Source organism: Pundamilia nyererei, unplaced genomic scaffold (assembly GCF_000239375.1).
Source record: "Pundamilia nyererei isolate P.nyererei 1_Seehausen unplaced genomic scaffold, PunNye1.0 scaffold00015, whole genome shotgun sequence".
NCBI classification, from domain to species: domain Eukaryota; kingdom Metazoa; phylum Chordata; class Actinopteri; order Cichliformes; family Cichlidae; genus Pundamilia; species Pundamilia nyererei.
The window spans coordinates 3,431,507-3,450,095 of record NW_005187416.1 but is presented as its reverse complement, the minus strand read 5'-3'; the positions used below and the strand labels follow the sequence as shown (position 1 = coordinate 3,450,095).

The 18,589-nt window shown below is 41.6% G+C and overlaps 1 protein-coding gene across 1 annotated transcript in view; it reads left to right on the top strand.

Moving 5' to 3' along the window:
• The first annotated feature begins 2,569 nt into the window (after window positions 1–2,569).
• Window positions 2,570–18,589, top strand: part of klf5l (Kruppel like factor 5 like) — a 24,388-nt gene continuing 8,368 nt past the window's right edge. The window contains exons 1-3 of the mRNA XM_005725424.1: window positions 2,570–2,819; window positions 14,103–15,036; window positions 15,950–16,009. Coding sequence (XP_005725481.1) covers window positions 2,679–2,819; window positions 14,103–15,036; window positions 15,950–16,009 — 1,135 coding nt within the window. The 5' untranslated portion in view covers window positions 2,570–2,678. The remainder of the gene's footprint in view (window positions 2,820–14,102; window positions 15,037–15,949; window positions 16,010–18,589) is intronic.

The following is an 18,589-nucleotide window of genomic DNA, read 5'->3' as shown; positions in this document are numbered from 1 at the left end:
ACATGTGACTAATTACTAACTGATTCATTTCCTCATACTGCACCGCTACACCACATTTTTGGGTTATCCCAACTACCAGATCCCACTTTAGCCACTGCATGTTACCCCCAGAAACTCTAGAAACTGTAGGAATGATCTTGTCCCTGGAGGCAATAGGGGATGGGTTGTAAATTAGTCAGCTATGGCCTCCTTCATTTTCTGTTATCTAAAAGTATTCAGAATGTTATGTTCCCCTTTGCTATAATTATAGACTCTAAATATGCAGGCCAACCAGTGTTGCGGGAGTTCCTATTGTCATATTAAGTATACAGAGAAAAGCATACCATTTGTGAATTTTCCCACAGATTCTCAGCACATTCAGACCTTAAGTCTGACATCAGCAAACTGATGCAATTGGACAATAAAAGCCTAATGATACGTTGTTACTCTTTTCTGACATCTTTTGACACGTGCATCACGAACAGCTCAACCATGTTCTCACTAGTTATGTGCATAAATAAACTCAGTCACACTTCATGAAAAAAGACAATTGCCAAATGATACGTGAAGCACAGTCTCTAAGTTAACAGTCGTGTGATTTACATCAACCCAAACCTTCGTTGTTATGCAGACGTCATATGGTCAAAGCTGTATTGGACACCCTAGTAGTTTTCGTGTCTGACTGCAAATGCACTGGAAAAACTGCTGCTACAAGACGGGAAAGGTTTAGTTCTGCGGTGTGAAATATTGTCAGATACAGCACTGATAAGACACGCACATGTTCTTTGGTGTTAATTGTGACAACTCTGGTTAGGTATTTCCTTTTTTTTATTTTATAGTAGTGTTGAGTGTTTGCCATTTGGTTTTACTTCCACTTTTTGTTTAGTTTGCTTTCAGCAACAACTGTGTTCAATCAGCTAATAAATTATATATATATACACTAAACAGATTTTTGTCTCTTTAGATTTGAATGAAACATTTGAGATTTTATATGTGACACAAGATAGTTGATAACTATTAATACCCCGCACTGTGTTCATTAGTGCTTGTTTCATGATACTGCTCTAAGTCACAACGGTTTGTGCCTGCTGGTTATATTTAAGAAAACCACCCTCAACAAAATATTGTTGAGCCTGCTTAAACATGCCAACAGAGTTGCCTGTTTAACAATCCATAACTACTTGCTATAAACACAGTGGAGTCAAATTTCATCACAATTAACAATGATACGTGTGCTGGTGTTTTAAGCTGCCAGGATTGAAAGTGCCTTGTCTACATGCACGTTTTGTGGCTGAAAACAATATATATGAATTTTAAGTTACACAGCATTTTTAATTATCAATTAATATGATATACAAACAATTTAAATCTTGTGGCAAAGACAGTGAAAATTAAGATTAATGTTTGGGTGAAGCTAAATAAACAGAGCGCATTCAAAGGGTGAGCAAATCTTATTGCTCTACTCTAAGAAAACACAAGGTTTAAGCAATGAGCTTCACTGACTCATTACCCACATTTTAACTACTCAGTGTGGAAAAAGTCACTCGCACCAGACTTATTCTACACTAGCTTCGCCCTGGTCACACATCCAGTCAGCTTCTTAAGCTCAAATTAGGAAACTGAGCTATTGCATTTCATACTTTTTGTGGAAAACGTGTTCAAATATGAAAATCTGTTCTCTTGGTGTGGCTTTGGAGAAATTTCCAGGGCTAGTTTTAGGCTACATATATTCAGGTAGGCTTGTTAGGGCAATCACTCTCTGAGAGACTGATGAAGGTTTGCAAATAATTGCTGTATAATTTATAAATGCAGACATGTTGCCATCAGTCTGAATGTGTCTTTGCCAATGATCTCAACTTGAGGGGATTCGACTCAACTGGCTGCCAGCTGCTTGTACTCTGGTTATAATCCTGTAGAAGAAGGCTGCTGAGCACAAACGTTAATGTGTGAATGTAAATTTCTGCTACATATCAAGTGATTTTCGATGATTTATCACAGTTAATTAATGTATTGTCAGAAACAGATTGCATGTAATTTCCAAACTTGACCCCATTCAATCTCAGAGCGACAGCATGCTGACTGTCTTATGGTAACATTTGTGTGTTGGTATGCTTGACAATCTCATTTTGCAGCAAAAAATAAATAAATAAAATAACAGAAGTAACCTAATTTGATCTTATTGGATAAAACTGATACTGATAAAATTTAACTTTTTGCACACATTTTGCAGTTGAAGAAATGTGATGAGTGGATGATACATGTGGATGACTTCACCCTGCGTATATGACACATTCTTATCCCTGGGTGTTTGACGCTGCGGTTCAGTCACGTGTGACAAAATATCATTTAAACAGCTTTTTTTTTTTATTCAAAGCAAAGAGAAAAATAGAAAGAAACCTTGGTTAAAATGTGTGTATTTCATATGCTTGGCCTATTATGCAGGGGCAACATTTCACCTGATGCTCTGTTGTTTTCCTGCAGGTGAGTCCCGCCTCCTTGAGTGGGCTGGAAGTCTGCTCTGATTGGCTGTGTCTAGTTGAGCTCAGGTAAAGTCTACCTGCGAGCTACAAGAAAAGGGAGGGCTGTGGATTACACCATAGCATTCAGCTCCAGTAGGGCGTTATTAACGTTAGTAACTGTATATGCACTTAAAAAACAAATTCTGAAAAAAAGATAAACTTGTTTAAGCAGAAACTTTAATGGCAACGAGTGTAGGATTGGCCATGAATCCGCCCCATGCGACTGAAGAAAGGGCAGTTTTCACGCAGCTGAAGCCGGTGAGGATGTCGGGAGCGGAGGGCGCCGAGGACACGTCCGTGTTCGAGGACGTCAAGCCCGCGGTAAGAATCTCCCCCAACCCGCTGAGCGCGGCCGGGCTTCAGGAGAGCCGGAGATCCGGCCTACCTGAGAGTTTGAAGGTGTTCGCTGCTTTTCGCAGAGGATGGGAACCACGTGCCGCTTTAGGCAACACGTAGTTGTTTCTGGCATAAGCAAACAGTAATAGTCATGTAACTGGCTGAGGGGCTAATGTGTGTCGTGTTTATCAGGCTGCTTTTTCATGTGACATGTAGCAGCTCACCTGTAAAGGCGGGCAGGCAACAGGTAGAAGTCCTGCATAGAGGCGCAGCTGATGGGTTAAAAACAATTGCAGCTTGGAGAAACTTGTGGCAACTTGATGCGCTATGCGGTTTTTTTCATCATATACTATAAGGTTTTATGTGGATACAGCGGGGAAAGCCATGCACATTCCTGCTAATATACTTTTGGGGACGCAATACCAGGTGTTCTAGCCTGCCCTTGTTGGCAGTTGTTTTTGCTCTCTATATGCTGTTAAATGAAAAGCTACATACATGTTTGCTATGTTTATTTTTATAATCTTTCACATTAACAAGTGAAGCTGAGTACATGTGCACATTACACCTTGTTTCCTCAAATTTTATTCACCATTCCTACCTGTATATTTTTTTATCTTGGGGTTTTGGTCACGTGATATAGCATCAGGTTGAAATTTAGAGAACTCTGCAAAACAGCTTCTTCTATATTAATCACTGCAGTGCTTTGGAGAGCTCACTGTGCAAGGCTTTCTGGGGATACTTCCTGAAATTCCCAGCAAGCATCTCATGGTTTATGTAGATGTATACACGAGATACATGGGGTGCCTAATTGTTTTCAGAAAATCATAAATGCAAAAACAGTACACTATTCACAGCAGAGACATGACGACGGCATTAAAGTTAAATGGCTGTGAAGCACGTGTTGTTCCTGCGTGATCGCAGCAGAGCACAAACAGAAACCGAACGCCTTTGTATGGTGCTGAGTTTGGTCTCCTGCCACATATTTGGTAAACAGGTAGCTGATCCACAGACCTAAGGCTAAAGCCACTCTGCCAGCTGCACGTGACCAACAAAGCATAGCCAAAGTGGATTTGACAGGTTAAAGATGTTTGCGGTCTGTTCCTGGCTTTTATTCCATAGGTTCATATATGTGGATATGATACACGTTTCTCACAGGCTGTGTCTGCACACAATAGATTCAGCCTGAAACATCATTAGCAGAGTGGGCTGGATTCAGGCTGTGCCATTCTGCAAACATGGGAGTAAAGCATACATTAAAAGCTTTTTTGAAAAGGCTCAGTGGGCTTTGCTACTAGACGGGTGCAAACATCTGTCCACAGCCATCAACCATTTAGATATCTGCATGTTTGTACAACTTGAATGAAGTTCATTGTGCTGCTGTGGTATGGAGGAAAATATTTGTATTAGATTTTCTAATGGCAGATCATTTGTTTCAGGTTATGCCGCTTCAGTTTTTGCCTGACCAGCACCATCACTGAACTTTCAGTGGTGATGCTTTATATTTTGTGGCTCTTCTATACGGAACTATTTTATATATTCTGATCAAAAACTATACATAAAAAAAACCTTTATTCTATATAACAATGACCATCGCCTATTACGCCTGCTTAGTAGTTAGTTATTCCAGAAACAAGGCAGTGCTAAAGCAGATATTTTTAGATAGGATTACCCTAAAACTGAAAAGCTAGATTTTCATGAACTTAATTGAGAGGGAGAATACTGGGCAAGGAAGCACAGGACACCAGCGTTTCCTCTATTACAGCTGTCTCAATGAAAATCACTGTGTGAAGTAATCAACCTCTAAGACATGTGAGAGCACTGTGTGTAGCCGCAAAAAGCTTAAAATGATGAACCCTGTCGTGCTCCGCGATGGCTCATTTCAATTGTGTGTCCATGAAAGGGAGCGGAGGAACGAGCAGAGAAGTTTTGAGATGCTGGGACGAACATTGGTACTCTGAGTTAAGCCATCATGCTCAGGTACTGGATAAGGCAACTGTGGGTAGTGTGGGTGATTGATTTTTAGTAATCTTTTTAGATTTTCATCCAGTTTTCTGTACGACTTGGAAAACACGGTCTACCTTGTCTGCCTATCTTCCTGCAGATGTATTTAGAGCACAATGGCTGCCATAAACTAAAGTATTTTACAACCTAAACTGGTTTGTGTTCTTGTAGAATTCCATGAACTGAAATGTAAAATGTCTGAAAGCGTGAACCCAGAAAAAGAAGCGTAGATTTTAAACTGTCAGTCACTGAGATGATCACAAGACAAAAAAGCGAGACTTGTTTGTTAGGTTCCAGATATGATCAACTATGAAGGTTAGCATAGAAGTATAGTTGTTAATATCAACTTTGCCACTGTTTTCTCCAACAGTGTGACTTGTGTCAGTTTCGGCAGTTGCGTCAATGTTTGGCTCGTGCAGCCAGAATTCAGCTGCTGTTTTGTTTGGTGCTCATTGCTGTAACATGCAGTGGTCTTTGTGGAATTATGCTAGAGCTTAACTCCAGTGATGTCGTGACAAACGTACGTTGCCCGACCTGTCTGAGCAGGGCTCGCATGTCCACAGGCCGCCCAGAGGCAAAAGAGAGGATGATAAAGGTCGACCTCGTGAGAAAGTCACGGTGGCAATGAAAACTCAGTGGGAATGGTCGAACTCCAGGACTTCGAATGGCTGGAATATTCTCCCCTTTGTTGTTTATAGTGTTGCTTTTCTGTAGCCATAAAACAAAATTAGCGAATGAACTCACTGATCTTGAGACGTGCTGTTTGGAAAATGTTTCAAAGCAGATCCAGCAGCTTGGTCTTCTTTAATAAGTCACAGAAAATTCATTAAAGCTAGTCTGGGTCCAGCTGATCTTTTTAGCTCTGTTTTGGTAAACTAAAGCAAAAACTTGACTTGTTTTCAGAAGTTAGTGGCTAACTTGAGGTTTGGATTCGAGATCATTGGTTAACCACATGCTTTCTGCTTAAACTGTAGTTGCTTGACAAGGCTGGTGAAAGAATTCTATATTTAAAAACTACCACTTTAATAACTTTAAGGACCACCACTGTAAATGCCACGTTGTAACCTTAAAGTCCAGCTCTCTGGATAATTCATGGATACTCGTACTCCTTTGCAGAGCCGTGCTCTTTTTCTCTGGCCTGACTCATAACTGATAACTGGACTTTATTCTCTGGACTCTCGACTCTGCAGCGAAATGCCGTCATAACATTAACGTGGGCCTATGTAGACACTTTATGGCTGATTTCCGGAACTTAACTCCCTGTCATTGTGCACTTTCATGCACAGTTGCGTACTACCTCGAAAATGGCCCACAACTTTACTAGTCTCGGCTATTAACACCCACCTCTTTTGTGCCCGTATATTTTGGACACCTTTTCATGTATTGCACACTTTTTTTTTTATATACAGAAACTTATCATGTGAGCACAGGACTCTTGAGTTTGGTGTTACAAATAAACACTAATAGTTTAACATTATCCCTTTGTTACTGTTGTCATCGTGCTGTATCCTCTCCTTCTATTTACTTTAAGCATATTGAGACTAGTTCTTTAAAAGCCATACATTCCTTGTGATTACACTGGCATTTATTCAGCCTGCACATAAATCTGCTTGATGAGTTTGAAAGGAATTCTTCATTTATGTTGCAAAACCACAAATCTGAAAAGCTTGAAGGGTGAAAAGCTGTGCATTTTTCTCTTCTAAATGATGTGTCACTATTAGAAAAGAACCAGTCCTTACAGGCATCAACATTTCAGCTAAGGTTTGACTGTTCATTACGGTATTGTTGAGGCATCATTTGTGTCTTTGTCAGTCTTCTGACACACTGCATTTTTTTAAAAACTTGAACAAATCTGTTCATGTTCTTAAGTATTAATACCGGAATAAGTAACCGATATGAAACTTGTTTCCAGATTCTTTTGTCCTTATATCACCTGTGGGTTTCCTGTATGACTGCGCGCAGACGACAGGGTAGGTTACAGAATAACTTAATGGAGCATAGATCAAGAGCATGTCGCCAGTCACGCTGAATGCTTCCTGAAGATCAATATTCAGATACGGCTTTATAAATATTTTAGTTGTACCTCCTGGGATACGCGTGGTGTGTTTGGGTGTATCCTTCCTGTGTCATGGTTTTGACCAGACTTGCCTTCTTTTGTGAACCCCGGTCTCCCCCATTAGTTTATAGTCGCACAACCCTTCCTTTATATGGCCCTTGCGGCTGACATGCAGCTGAGGTCTGAGATGGTTTTGGTTTGACTAATGATTTGACTTCCAGGACAACACATGCAGCTGAATTTGCATCTGGGCAAGTGTCTGCTGACTACGAGTTTCGACTTGCAGGGATCCCTACAGTGATCGGTGAAAGGAAGTTTGCTGTGGGGAAACACTTTTATTTGCGTTATTGAGAAATCTAGGACGATTTTCTTTTGTCTCTATCTAAAGTGAACTTAAAATTTATCTAGCTCCAGGAACTCTTCTTCTACTCGTATATTTATTGATTTTTTTCTTTCATCTATAACATGCGTGTTATTGTGCTCACCTAACTGCCAGTTTTGTCTTGTTTTTTTTTTGTTTACTCAACCGTCACTGCTGTTGATTGCCATTGTGTGTTTTGTAGCCACATATCAATAAACAGGTTGTCTAAAGGCAAACGCCTTTGATTCATATGGGAAAATACATTGTAGGTTCAAAAGTCTCTTTTTAATAAACCTTATTGTATTCACACCCATAAATCAGTCTGATCACACTGCATCTGAGAGCAACAAGAAACCTAGGAACAATTCCTAGCATGACTCATGCTTTGCTCTGTTCACTTTGTTTGGTCTGCTGATGTCAGCTCTCCCCATCATGCCCGGCTGTGTTACCATACCAGACAACACATGCTGCCCGCAGACAGTCATATTCTGCCATTTCCTAATGCTTATTGTCTGCAAACTCATCTACCGAAGCTGCAAAATCTCTTTAATGACCACCACTGTTTACCCTCTCGCTTGTCTGGAAAAACAGTCAAAACTGCTTTTGTGAGGGAAAAACAAAAGCTGAAATCATTTTGTGGTGAGACAAAAAAAAATCTCTGTTATCTCTAAACACGCAGTGAGATACTGGACTTCCTCAGTTTCTTCAACCCAACTGCCGGCTAATCTTGAGAGACCATTTTCTGGAAGAACAGGGAACAAAGACCGATAAGAAATAAGAGACAGAAATAGGATAACGTGTGAAAAAGGTCACCGTTTGGGCAAAGTGGTAACAGGAATATAAGGAAAGTGTTATTTCCTTTCCAAAGACTTTGCCTCAGAACGGCGTAGGTTTACACAATGATTAACAGCAAAGACAGAGACTTATAAGTGCTAGTTCATGCTGCAGGTCATTGCTAGAAGCAGAGCTAAAATTAAGATATGTAAATAAAATAACAATGACCACAGAAGGGTTCCTGAGGATTCTACCTAAACATTGGTTTTGCCCTCTTTTACCTCAGAACTGTAAACCAAGAAAAACAGTCCTTATTCAAAATTACTGTTTGCAATTTTATGTGTCAGTGCAGTAGCATATACAGTATAGTAGTGTGTCTGTATATACAGTTTATTAGCTATGCCACATCATCAGTGGCATATAAAATACCCCCAAATTTTCCAGATTATGTAGTTGTAACAAAACTATGCAATAGTTAACGCATGCTTAAACATCCAGGTAAGGAAATCAGACACTAAAGAAGGCACTTGGGTGAATATCGAAAGATTTCTCGCCCTCTTCACTCATCTTCAGATGTTACTAAAGCAGTGAGGCAGTACATTTTTAAAACAAAGCAAATTCTGCTGGCTTGTTTCACTTTGCCACTTTTACCCTGGAAAGCTCGTCACTTTCTTGGGAAGTCAAACATGCTTCTATTTCTCTGTGATCATCCGTGCCAATAAAACATCACCGTGGTATGAAAGGTCTTGTTGTTGCCCTGATGACCTTGTCATGATTTCTGCTCTGTTGATTCCCAGCCAGGGAGCCCTGACGCAGAGCTCTGTTTTTTATGGAGATCCAAAGGCGAACGACCATTGCATTCCTGAAAGCAATAAAATAAAACTGGCGTGCAGACGAAGCCATTTGTTTTGCAATTAGCAGGAGGAGGGGGATTGACCCTTCAGCTTGGAGGCTTTCAGGGTTTGAATCAGGATTCACACGGCTACTCTGTGCAGGCGGAAAACGACACTATTCTCGATGATGCTGGCATGCGTGTGGTGGATCTCACAGATATTTTAGAGATGAATAACAATATTTATATTGAGGTATGCCTTACAGCTAAGAAGCAAAGAATGTGGATGTTTTGAAATCATACCAGCTTGAGTATGACTGCAGATATGTTCAGTGTATTAGAGCCTCACGCAAGCTTGATTCTGAAGGCTAATTTTCATAATGAATGGAAACTTGAGGTTGCAGTGACTGTGAAGGGAAAAATACCAACAAGTCCAAAGACAAGTATATGCTGCTATGTGTGAACATTATTACTGATGAGTAGTGTAAAGTTTTTGCTCATTGTATTAGTCGGCCTTAAAGGATACAGTGGGCCTTTAAGAATGGACGTGAAATTGGCCAGAAGTGTGGAAACTCCCACTCTGCCCCATAAACCTGAACACAGCTGATAAGAGATTGTTGTTATCAGGCAGAAGGATTCATAGCAGAACAGTTATACATGTTCTCCAATTATTAACCAACTCAGTCTTTGCCGAGAGATATTCTCCTCATTTACCACATAAAACAAAAGACTTTCTGAACTGTAAGCCACTGGACTCCTTTGAGATCACCGTGCTTCTCTTGTTAATGAATTAAAGGCAAAAGAGAAACCCAGAATAGTTGTAGGGCAAATGAAGGAAATACGTCCTCTTATGCAAAGGAGAGGGTTTTAACCTTAGCCCTGTTTATGGGGCTGAAGTGATAACGTTAAACCTTTCCTGAAGTGTGGTGAGCGTCGAGACAGGAGAGTTCTTGCTTTTGGCAGGGACTCGTTTTAAGTCGATTGCATTTTTAAAGCTCTTTCGAAGTTGGTCAACTTAAAAATATGTACATTCTGTGCATTTCCAAGTAGCTGGTATTCTCTGTAAATGTTCTTTGATGAGAGCCCTAACCTTTCTCTTCATGCCTTCATGAAAAGAGCATATGGAGAGTTTGCTTGTGTATGTATCAGCGTACAGATGCTGACAGGAAGACAGATCAACATCAGTCCAGTAAGGGGACATGACCAAGGGCACCCAAAGGTGACAGCTGCCAGCACCCCGGCACTACAGAACCTGTTTGTGTCCCATCGTGAATGGAGCTCTCGGTCAGAAGGAAACAGAGAGTCTGTTTTTGTTTTCACTTTTTTTTCTCCCCCTCAGTAAATACCCAAGACTTTCGTTTCACCAGGTGCTCAGATTCCACTGATGACAGGGCAGTTTACCGGCGATGAATGGCGGCCATCTATCCTAGCCCTGCAGGAAACACGCTCTAACAGTAATACGCACATACAAATGTACACACAGAGACATGTGCATATAGCAATATGCAAAAAAGGCACGGAACGCCGCTCACGCCAGTCTTTAGTACTTTGTTTCGTCCTCTCAAACACAAGGTCGGACAAACCCGCACACAAGGAGTATGCTTATTCGTTATACAATGACTTTTTTTATTGAGTTTGTTTGGCGAGGATTAGAAAAGAATCACAATGAATAATAAGTTAAGAATAAGCCAACAGAAAATCAGAACCCACGTACACGACACAAATAATACTCCATTTATTCCCCGCCCTCAGGTTTATGTTCTTGTCATGTTTATAGTACTAATCACTGCATCGAGGCTGTTTGAAATGCATGATAGGCATTTCTATTGTAAACCACTTTAGCGACTGGTGCATTTGGCCAAAACTCGGTTTCACTGTAAAATCAGTTTTGCTCATTTGGAATTCATCATAGATTTAGTTTTCGCTTCTTAATTGTGCCTCTTTAATTCATGCATTTGCCTATTGTTTCTGTTGTTAATTGTTACCCACCATCAGTAAAAACAGGGATGCGCCTTTTAAGTAAATTGAATTGCACGTAGTAGAAATTTTCATGCAGCATACACACATTCCTCAAGTTCAAGTGCACACAGACCAATAACCACCCAAGGTTTGTGTGTGCAAATACATCAACAGCTTATTAGCAGAGTGTGTGTGTGTTGGTGTGATGATGGGGCTGGCACTGGAAGCAGCGCTGCAGAATAAGCGCATTGAAACAAGCCCGCTCTGCTCTTTTGTTCGGTTGCAGGACACGACCTCCAACGCATCAGCACCTCATTAGGTCATTTGTCCCAAATGGCTCGTTTCAGAGCGGGATTTTACTGCGAGCTGTGGATTTGTGATCTCCCACGGAAGGGGCGTAGTTCATGGAATTCACTCTCCCACCGATCGGGTCGAGATCAGTTAAAATAATTCTTGTCTTCCAATCTCGAATCACCCCAAAAAGCACTATAACTGGTGCTGAAATAACACGTTTTTGGTCAGTGAACATTATGTTTCAGTGACTGGCAGAGCGCAGTATTTGGTTTGAGTTTGTGAGTTTATTCTGGAGTTTGGAAATCTTTACAAACAATCTCTTTGAATCTAATCAGATGTCCCCGTTAGATTAGCTGCACTCATTCAGACATAACTATCACTTTCAGAATTAATCATCACTTTTACCGCTCACGTGGCTTTCTCTCCGTCTCTTCTCCGGACCTTTGTTCTTCCTGATTCCCCCCACCCCCACCTCTCTTTTTAACCTGGTCGCTCCTCCCTCCCATCATCCTGGGTGTATATCTGTCGTCACTGTGCGGATCAGATTTGTCTGGCAGGTCTATTTTTACCTGACAGTGTTTAGGTTTCACTGCACCTTTCTCATGCCTTCAGCCTTTGTTTTGGTTTAGCTGTGAGTGCTTTCTCCCCCTTTTTTTTGTCTCCCTCCTCCTCTTCTTCGTGCATCAGACTGTCGGCCACACCCATGGAGCCAACTCTCTACCTGTTTGTGTGTGTTAGCATGCTCGTGTGAACTTTAATTTGTCGGTAAGTTGGTGTGCATGAACAGTATGAAATTCTGCATGCATATGTACAGCATATAAATAGCCTGCATTAAACGGCTTTGTGCATTTATGATCGTAGACACAGTGTGTGGCTTCTGCAGTCTAGATCCTTTTTTTGTTTGACAGCTTGTGCACCTCTGAAGGAGCAATAGTCCACATGTAGACTTTAAATGAGAAACGGTGCCAAGGTGCACTTTGGATGAAAATCAAATGTTTTCTACTTAATCAGAAGAAAATATCTGCAGTTTATTTTCTTCTTCACTCTGCCTGTTTCATCCTGTCACCTGAAAATGGCTCTTTTGTGCTCCAGCAGACATTCTGGTAGTTGTAATGATAAATGCTACCTGTTGCATTGAAAACCTGTGTAGCAGACACCCACACAGTGTCTCACTTTTACAATTTTCTTGGCCTCCTCCAACTTTCAAGCCTTTTTTTTTAATGTAGACCTCACCATCTTTAAATTAGCGAGAGGAGTACAAATAAAAAATACAGTCATAGAGATGTAAGTACTGTGGATCAAAATTAATGAGGTATAAGGTGAAAAATGGGTTTTATAACCTTCCTTGTGCAACTTTTAGTGAGTGAATTGCTAAAGTGGGATGCCTTCTATATGCATCACTGTGAGATATCTGAGAAATCACAAGTTCCTTGAAAAAGAAACTTGTTAGGAACAAGAACGCTGCGCAGCTGGGGATCCCGTCACTACACAGAACCAGATAATCACATCTTATTTACACAGAGCTAATTAGCTACTAGTTATATAATAGGGAGTTATTAACAAACTAATTATCAAATATAAAACCTTCCTTACATGCAAAGCCATTAATGATCTGCCTTCTCATCTTACCATTTTTGATCCAGTAGAGTTCTTTACTCCTATAGTTAGAACTAGATTATATGGCCTGGAACCTTCTCTTTATTTATGCTGCTATACGTCCATCGGGACCTCCCATGATGCAGTGCATCTCTTCTGTTTCCTTTTAATTTCCAGGTATTTGCCTGGTACTGTTGCACGTCATTAGTTTTGTCTTCTCTTTCAGTAGCCTGGGCTTTTTCATCTCTGTCTTCTTTCATTCTGTACATCAGGTCTACGATTACAGGCCCCGCCAGCCTGTCCATTGTTGGTATTGTTTGTTGTTTCTCAATAATTTTTTTTTTTTTTGCTTTTCCCTCTCTCCCAACCGGTTGCAGCAGATGGTCGCCCTCTCTAAATGTGATTCTATTGGACGTTTCTCTGTCTAGTGCTCGGTCACAGGGAAGTTGTCAGATTTGTTTCTTTAAGATGACAAGACTTGAACAGACTATGTAAAGTGACCCTAGATTACTTATGTGCTTGGTCTGCCACTGTGTAAATGAAACTTAACTGAAGGTTTGAATCTATTTGCATTTTTTTTTTCCTTACAATTTTTTTATGGAATTCTACCTGCGTTGCTCTCGCTGTTGGCTGTTTGCATCTTCTTCTCTTTATCCCAATGGAATGAAAATGTAAAACACGTCCCTTCCTTTGTCCCAATGGATTTTTACTGGCAACAGCCTGCTGCGCAGTGAAAGCAAAGGGGCAAGGCTTTCAGCTTTCAGCAGGGAAGCATTTGTTTTTAAATGTGTATCACCTGTAAGAGTGTATGCATGTTTATATGACAGTGTCCAGGATTATTGCTGCAGCTGCATAATTGTCAGTGAATGATCATTCAAGCACACAGCAGGTGTGATGCACTCTAAAGGCCTGGAGGCTACAGTATTATAAGGTTTACTTGTAGGTGAATTCCCTTTTTAGCTATCTGCCCCAACTGTCAGTTGTGGCTGCTTGTCAGGACATTGAGCTTCAGTAGGAAACAGGAATGTGAGCTATGACGCAAGGAGGATGCTGGGAGAAACAGCATCCTCCAACCATGCTGTGTTTCCTTTTTCATGGAATGGGTGTAACTTTCTGCATCCACGTTCACCAAATAATCTCTTAAAGCGCTGATCAGATTAGGACTCAAAAGCACATGAAAAGAGTCCAAAACTGTGAACATGGAAGTCTGTCGTAGATGGGTGGGATCTGTGAGTTTTAACAGCAACAGTCATGTGCAAATCTCAGCTTATGATGTATTGTTATTTAAAGGGTGTGGTAGGATGTTTGTGAAATAACTGTGTGAATGTTTTTTCCCCTAGTTTCAGTACACATTTGAAGTATTTCTGTTAACTTTGCGTCTCTTTTCTTTTTCAGATTCAACTCGAATTAGACAAATACCTTCCCCAGCACAGCAGTCCTCTACTGAGTACCCCGAATGACACTACCGACAAGAAGTACAGACGAGAGAGCGCCTCCGTGGTGGACGAGTACTTCGCAGAGGACAAACCTGCCACCCCATACAGCCTCAACATCAACGTTATCCTTCCCAGCACCACTCACCTCCGCACAGGCCTCTACAGGCCCAACACCAAGACCCTCACACCACAGCAGATCAAGACGGAACCCGGGATGGAGGTGCCCTGCTCCATCCCAACCAGCCAGGCCCTTCCAGACTTCACCTCGGTGTTCAGCGTGCCGCCTGTAGTCAACAACGTTTTCATAAAACCAGACATGAGCGCTGGAGGAATGGTGAGCGTGACCACAGGATCTCAGCAGCAGCAGCAGCCAAACTTGGACACAGAGCTTCACATCGGACCTCCACCTCCACAGCCGCAGGTCTACCACATGCCCATCGCGAGCAGTGGCGACCTCACCATGACCCTATCGCACAACAGTCCCTCACCGCACGGCTCCAGCAGCGGCAGGACCATGCTGAACCTCAGCAACGCCACATTGCCGACGACCAACGGCAACTACATGATGGCAGAGCACCAACTGCCACATCATCATCCCGGCTACTACCAGCACTCTCCAAACAACTCATCCCAGCACACAGCGCCACACAGCCTACCGCCTTCGCCACCAAATTCCCAGCCCGGAAGCCCAGACGGCCAGGCAGAGCTGCTGAGCCTAGCACCCCAGGGTCCACCCCCTTACCAGCAGCGTATGGGAGGAATAAAGCTAGCGGGGATGTCTCATCATGCCATGCTGATGACACACGGCCAGGGTGTCTTAACAGGTCCAAAATACAATAGGCGAAACAACCCAGAGCTGGAGAAGAGGAGGATTCACTTCTGCGACTACCCAGGTGGGTGGTCTGTTTCCATATCACTATAAACTATGGTTTACAACTGAAGTTTCTCCATTAGAAAGTAAACCCACGTAGCTGGTTTTAACAACGATTCTCTGAAATGCCGATGTGAAATGAAACTACGTTATCTGACTTCACTTTCATTTGCATGTCCTATTGTCTGGACCGGTATGTACCATTGTGATGCTCAAGGCAAAACAGTTTCCAAAATCAACATGAACAAGTCAAACCTTGCAGCTTACCAGGATGTACGCAACACATTGATTTTTGTGCCTCACCGCATGCCCCCAAAGCCCAGTCAGGGGCAGCTTTTGTCTCGCTGTACTGGGATCTTACTGGTGACATCACCTGAAAGCGCGAAAAGTGGTACACTTTGCCGGCTCAGGGCAGTCGGTGCTTCACTTACAATCTTTTCTAAATTACCAATGGGACACACAAAGCATGGTTCAGTCAATCCCATATCTGCACACATGAACTAGTCCAATTCCCAGTGTCACTGAATGTAAATAAACTCTATACCCAAAGCAACACACATGCAAATCTTTTGGCAATGCACGGCTCTGACCTGCAAACGAAATCCTCACAGTCATTAATACTGTGAGAGAAAATGTGCATAAACCAGGCTGAAAGCAAACTTTGCATCAGTTACTTTACTCTTCGTTTTATAAATAATACATATTATCGTTGTTCCTTTAACTGTTCATTGCAGTGAAGACTACAACCTGTTGCTATTCAACTAAATTTGCAGTTAAATTAGAAGCAAGATGTTGCATTATGTTATCCAAACAGTGTACTTTTAATATGTTATGAGTAAGTAAACACCTAATGATTCATGTTGAAGACAGATTTTGTGCTGTGTCCTCCTGTCAGCTGTCCTCCTGGCTTATGATCCTCTGTTATTTCCTCACAGGCTGCACCAAAGTTTACACAAAGAGCTCCCATCTGAAGGCACACCAAAGAACACACACAGGTAAGAAAATAATCTCCCCGAGGGCTGAAATACAGTCTTTGCTGTTATTTACAAATTTATACCAATTTTAATTTAGGATTGATTCACCAAACATTCAAAGGTTGGAAGTTAGTTTTTTAACTTTACACTGTAGGTGGTGAAGCAGCAGCATGCTGCAGTCATGCATCTTTGTCATCCTCTAAGTTCAGTTGCTTTAAGCTTATTTATTTGTGCTTTATGTCGGCGCCAGTTTCGATACACCCAGCAACAATAATAGAGATGATGTTGATGAAGAAGGTAAACGCAATGAAAAGAAAAGGCACAGAAGCAACATATTTGAGTTTTTGTTTTTTCTGCGCCATGTTTATACATGTTCATACCTGTCTACGTAGCGTCCCCAGTGAAAGAGAACAAAGGGCCGAGGGAGGAGGGTAGGACGAAGAAAAGAAGGGTTAAAAAAAAAAAAAAGAGGAAAGACACGCAGTTAAATAAAGGCCAAACCAGTTACTCCTGCTTTTCAGTTCCTGAAAGGAAGGATGGAGGAGGAGGAAGGTAGGGGGTTCGGAGAACGGAGCAGGGGGGCGGAGGGGCTGGTTTCAATGTATTTCCCTTCTGTAAGATGAAACCTGTGAATTCCCAGAGGCCCCAGACCTGGATTTTGAAGATTTACTCATGCGATTAAAGCTGCAGAGCTCCTCCAGTGTGAAAATATTGACAGAGCGAAGCGTGAACACGTGAATGAACAGACAAATAGAAACAGATCTCTCTGCGGTCATAAATAGATAAGATGAAATTTTATGGATCCCAGTGGGGAAGTTGGGCTGTTGAAGCAGCAGGATGCAGCAGCACAAAAGACAACCGGGCTTCGAAACATGCAGTGAGAATGGTAAACAAAACAAGAGCAATTAAAGAGTACGCTGACAAGTGTGGACCTCAGTGGCTTCAGCCGCATGTTTCAGCGCCTGTTGTTTGTGAAAAGAAAACAAAGTAACCTTTACAGTATTTACTGTATCACTGGCTAAGCAGTATTTTTGGTTGTGGCTCCAAACCTGCAGTTTGTTACGATATCATGACCAAATGTAGACAAAATTCGGACACTTTTATTATGACCTACAATGTCGAATTTCATATTCTGCCCACGTGCGTTAGATCTGTGTCATGAGGTGTGACTTGCAGTGAATTTATGAGTTGGCACGTGCAGATACCTTTACAAAGCAGAACAAAGACGTTCACATGCCCACACACACCTCGCAGTGAACGTCCAATCCTTATAATCATCTGGCAAGTCGATGCGGCTACTAAATGCGTCTTAGTGCGTCACGGTTAGCAGATCCCACAGCAGCAGACATGTCACTGACCAAGGATTCCTTGTTTACTTGTTTTGGTCAGTCCAAGGTTCCCACTGCAAGGCTTCGCTTGCTGTCTGGCCAAATCAGGCTTGTTTGGTCTTGTTTTGCATTCAGTTGATGACTCATAAGTTGAGCATGTAAAAGAAACATTGCACCGACTGTTCTGAACTCCAGGAAATGTTTAAGGCAAATCAAAAGAAATTTACAAAGCTAATGCAAGTATTTGAGGCATATCATGACACAATACAGTATATGTGACACAAGGTTTAGTTATTTTATGTGTATTTCCGTAACAAATGTGATTTGCTGGATGGATAGTCGTTTTACATCAGCCTTAAAAATAGCTTGGCTTATCTATTGATTAGGCATCTGCATACTGTGCTTGTGGAGTGCCTCACAGCTGCGTTCTAGGCCCCCCTTTTATTCTCAGATTTATTTGGGTTGCTGAACTTAGTCACACACATGAATCGGTGCGTAATATTGGACCTTAAATATAAACCAAACACTATAAAGTTGCCACTGACTTCACACTGACCTTTTTAAAGTTACATTACAGCATTAACCTTTCTATAATTGGTTCTGTTTGCCTGAGTTGAAGCAGTCCACACCTTTAACTCATAAAGAATGCTGTATGTAGTTTTCTTATCAAAGAAATTGAAAATAATCTATTTTCTAGAGAGATTATCGTTATTTTATTATTAATCTACACATAGTATCTTAACAGGACCTGCCAAGTTTAAACCCATGTTTACATTCTGTAGATCGATCGATAGATAGATAGATAGATAGATAGATAGGACTGATAGGATTGCAGTGTTTGTTTACTCGGTGTGTAACTATGAACCAGTCACAAAATCAAAAGTGAGACATTTACCGAGAGTCGTGTCTCCCACTGTTTTATACCATCGAACCAGCAGCTACTCACGGTGTTCAAAGGTGATAAACTGGCTGTTATTGATCCCGATTAACCCAAAGTGTTTAATTGGGATGGCTCATTAACAACTACATAGTAATGTACGCCTGCATGGCTGGTGTCAGTCTGTGCGTACAGGGTTTCCTGTGAGGTATTAACACATACGTTGCATCAACAGTCTGCCGGCACAGAACCTTTAATGTGGTGAAACATCATCCCTCATTTATGTCTGTTTCAGTTCACTGCCAGAGAGACAGGAGTTGTTTTTCTTAAGGCAATAGTATCAGGAAGTCCTTTGGGCGTGTGTGTGTGTGTGTGTGTGTGTGTGTGTGTGTGTGT